The 3,860-nt window shown below is 38.4% G+C and overlaps 1 protein-coding gene across 1 annotated transcript; it reads right to left on the bottom strand.

Annotated features, from left to right (window-relative positions):
- Positions 1 to 635: 635 nt before the first annotated feature.
- On the bottom strand, positions 636 to 1,670 carry LOC131226898 (histone H2A-III-like). The gene is made up of 3 exons (XM_058222609.1): positions 1,665 to 1,670; positions 1,144 to 1,205; positions 636 to 999 (listed from the first exon to the last, which is right to left on the bottom strand). The coding sequence occupies exons 1-3, from the start codon at positions 1,668 to 1,670 to the stop codon at positions 636 to 638; spliced, it is 432 nt and encodes a 143-aa protein (XP_058078592.1).
- Between the last annotated feature and the right edge of the window lie 2,190 nt (positions 1,671 to 3,860).

Genomic DNA, 3,860 nt, shown 5'->3' with positions numbered 1-3,860 from the left:
CTGAGAAAGCCATGAAGGAAGTCCACCACACTCGAACTAGTTTCTTACCCCTTTCTTATTCTTTTTTATTTATATTTTTCCAAGCTATTCATGTAAATCTGTGATACAAGTTGAGTATCGTCTCTCTCTCTCTCTCTCTCTCTCTCTCTCTCACATCAAACCCACACGTTATCACTACACCAAAATCGTCATTTAGGAACGATTTTAAATCGTTCCTAATAACCGTTCCCAACTGCTTCAGGAATGGTTTAAAACCATTCTTAAATGAGGTGTCGCAAAAAATTAGGAACGGTTCGGAACCATTTTGGGTACCGTTTCAAATTTTAAGGATGGAATTTTAGGAACGGTTTTAAACCGTTCTAGTGCCAACAGTCAAATTTTATGAATGAAATTTTAAGAACAATTTTAAACCCTTATTGCTTTATATATATATATATATATATATATGTGCCTAGAGAAACTTCATTGATGGAGATTTGATGATAACATCTATTGCATTCCTTTGCTGAAGCACATACATCTAAACCTCAACAGTAAAATTACACTATTTACAAAATATCAAAAAAGAAAAGAGAGCAGCAAAGTCCATCCCAACACCAAAACCAATAAACAACATCCAACATCAGCAAAATACATTAAAAAGCATTCATCCCAACCCAATCAATCCTTTTTTTTTTTGGAGATTTTGAAGCTTCCTTAGACTTCCCTTTCTTAGACTTCTTAGGCAAGAGAACAGAGTTTATGTTTGGCAAAACACCACCACTTGAAATTGTCACACTAGCTAGTAATTTCCCAAGCTCTTCATCATTTCTCACAGCTAAAAGAACATGCCTTGGAATGATGTGGGACTTCTTATTGTCTCTAGCAGCATTCCCAGCCAGCTTCAAAACCTCAGCTACCAAGTACTCAGGAACTGCAGCCAAATAGACAGGAGCACCAGTTCCAACCCCAAAAGTGTCTTCATGTAGATTGAATCCTTTGAAGCTCCCCGAATGTATCCTTCATCAAACAGATGAATCGACAAACATGTGGATTGAGATTGTGTTTGAATCACAAGTAGTAACTGCAATTATTACACATTCATTTGAATGAAGGAAAAAAATGTAAAAATACTCACATCTTCATTAAAGTCATTTGTCAAACTCATCAACAACCGCCACTTCTTCTTTGTAATTAGTATCAAACTCATCAAAGTGCTGTTGTGCCTGTTTTACACAAAAGAAATTGAAATTGAAGATAAATAACATTGGTCAAAGGTAATCCCAGCCATAGGATTTATCTGTTTATTGTATATCTCATCATGCATTACATATCATGGATTTTATAAATGGTCTGAATTAACAAAAGTAGTTGAATCCCCAAGCCTATCATCATGGAAATGCAAGAATTTTTATGGAGTTAATTAGTATAATTAAGATAGCCTTGCGGAGCGTCTGTCACCATGGCATATGGGTGCAAGATCCAAGACATTCATCAATTGTCTGATCTTCTAAGTTCCCTGACTCAAAATAAGGATGGTCCACATGATAATTGTATAAGCCTGATTTTTATGCCAGATATCTTTACACTGTATGCCACCTGATCAACATCTTGGATCTCACACCCACTAGCTAGGAAGGTGGTGTAGATGGGCTAACTTATACCCACATTCATGCTTATCTAACCTCCATGAAACAAACACAATGCCTAGAGATGTAGAGGAATATGCTCCCCCAATAATCATACAACATGCTTCTTTCCCATTTGGAGAAGGCAAGGAAGATGAAACTAAGGTTGATAAAGCATCACATGTTGACACGGTCACCGTTGCAGCTGGAAGTGCATCCGAAAGGGTGATTATCGACAAACCCACCAGCGATATGACAGTACACCTTAAGCCATTGTACATATCGGCCCATCTGGATGGATGTCCAATTACCAGAATTTTAATTGATAATGAGGCCGTAGTGAATTTGTTATCGAGGAGAATGATGGTCAAGTTTGGGAAGACCACAAATGATTTGATCCCATTAGAAGTGACTGTTAGCAAATTCATTGGCCACGTCACGAACACACACAGTGTCTTACCGGTCGATTTGATCATGGGTAGAAAAATAGTTTTAGCATCATTTTTTGTAGTAGACACTTTGTCAAGATATAATGCATTATTGGGAAGGTATTGGTTCTATTCTTTTGCATGCATCCCATCTTCTCTTCACCATTTCATGATTTTTAAGAACCAAGACAAAGTTGAGCTAATCTCAGCTGACAACAAACCTTTCTTGGCCACATCGAATGCCGATGAAGCTTATTACTACTATGCAGAGGTAGGGCCTATCAGATTCATTGGGAGGAATAAGCTCAGTTGTTTGACGGGGGTCATAGTAAAAAAGAACCCAGAAAACATTGTGCGAGTGATTTCAAAAGTCACCCCAGTGATTGATACTTGACCGAAGGATATTGTCCTCTATCAACTGACCTTTCATTGTATCATCGGATAGGTTCCATGATCATGACATCAAAGAATGAAGTAGGGCTGACTTCACGGCCAGAATAAAGAGGTTTAAAGAGAGACTGAAGGAAACCGATGAAGGTTGTTTTATGAATTTGTTCGAGTTAGGAGAATCGGTCGAAGGAGACAATTTTGGGTTTGAAGAGGCTTCAGAAGAAGAAAAAACTTTGACCACAAGTCCAGGACCCACTGGTTGAGATCAACTTGGGGACAGATCATGACCTGAGGCCAACGTACATAAGTAACTTATTGCAACCGCTCGAGAAGGAGTTAACAAAGTTACTTTTTTAGTTTGTCAACTTCTTTGCATGGGATTACCATGAAATGCCAGGGCTGGATCGATCCCTGGTTGAGTATAGATTACTCATGAAAGAAGGTTATTGGTCATACAAGTAATCACATAGGCGGATGACGGCCGAAGTCATCCTTAAGATTAAGGAGGAGATTGAGCGATTCCCAAAAGCCAGTTTCATCCGACCAATTAAATATGTAGAATGGATGTCAAATGTGGTCCTATTAGTGAAAAGGAGTGGTAGACTAAGGGTGTGCATCGACCTTAGAAATTTGAATATGGCTACACTAAAGGATGAATATCCCATGCCAGTGGCTGATCAATTCATCCATCAGGCTCTAAACATGGGATTGTGTCTTTTTTGGATGGGAATTCTGGATATAATTAGATCTATATAGCATTAGACGATGTGTCAAAAACAACATTTAGATATCTATGGCCTTTGGGAACATATTGCTGGGTAGTGATGCCCTTCAAGTTAAAGAATGCAGGGGACACATACTAAAGGGCAATGAATGCCATTTTCCATGATATGATTGACCGCTTTATGGAGGTCTATGTGGACGAGGTGTTGGTCAAGTTGACCGATGCAAATGAGCACCTAACCCACTTACACAAGTCCTTTAAATGGATGAGGCTCCACAAATTGAAAATGAACCCTTTAAAATGTGCTTTTGGGGTCTCGGCCAGTAGTTTCTTGGGGTTCTTGGTACATCAAAGAGGAATCGAAGTCGATCAGAGCAAGTTCCAGGCAGTGATTAATGCCCGACCACCAAAAAACAAATCTAAATTATAAAAATTCTTGGGTCCTGTCGATTTCTTGATAAGGTTTATATCTAACTGTATAGGAAAAACTAACATCTTCTCTCCATTATTGAAGTTAAAACAAGGAATTAAATTTTTTTGGAAAGCAGAACACTAGCTAGCTTTCGATAGAATTAAGGAATATTTAATGAATCGACTTGTGTTGATGCCTCCTATCAAAGATCGACCTCTTAAGTTCAACCTCATCAAAGTCGATCGAAGCTCTTCTAGCATAAGATGACGACTTGTGAAAGGAGCGGGCAGTTTATTACT

This window comes from Magnolia sinica, chromosome 2 (genome assembly GCF_029962835.1).
Source record: "Magnolia sinica isolate HGM2019 chromosome 2, MsV1, whole genome shotgun sequence".
In the NCBI taxonomy this organism is placed as follows: domain Eukaryota; kingdom Viridiplantae; phylum Streptophyta; class Magnoliopsida; order Magnoliales; family Magnoliaceae; genus Magnolia; species Magnolia sinica.
Note: the sequence above shows the minus strand (reverse complement) of the source record. Positions and strands in the feature narration are given on the sequence as shown.

Coding starts and splice junctions, on each gene's coding strand:
- LOC131226898 (XM_058222609.1), bottom strand. Junction 1,000..1,143: donor GAAGTGGCGGTTGTTGATGA/GTTTGACAAATG, acceptor TGTTTGATGAAG/GATACATTCGGGGAGCTTCA.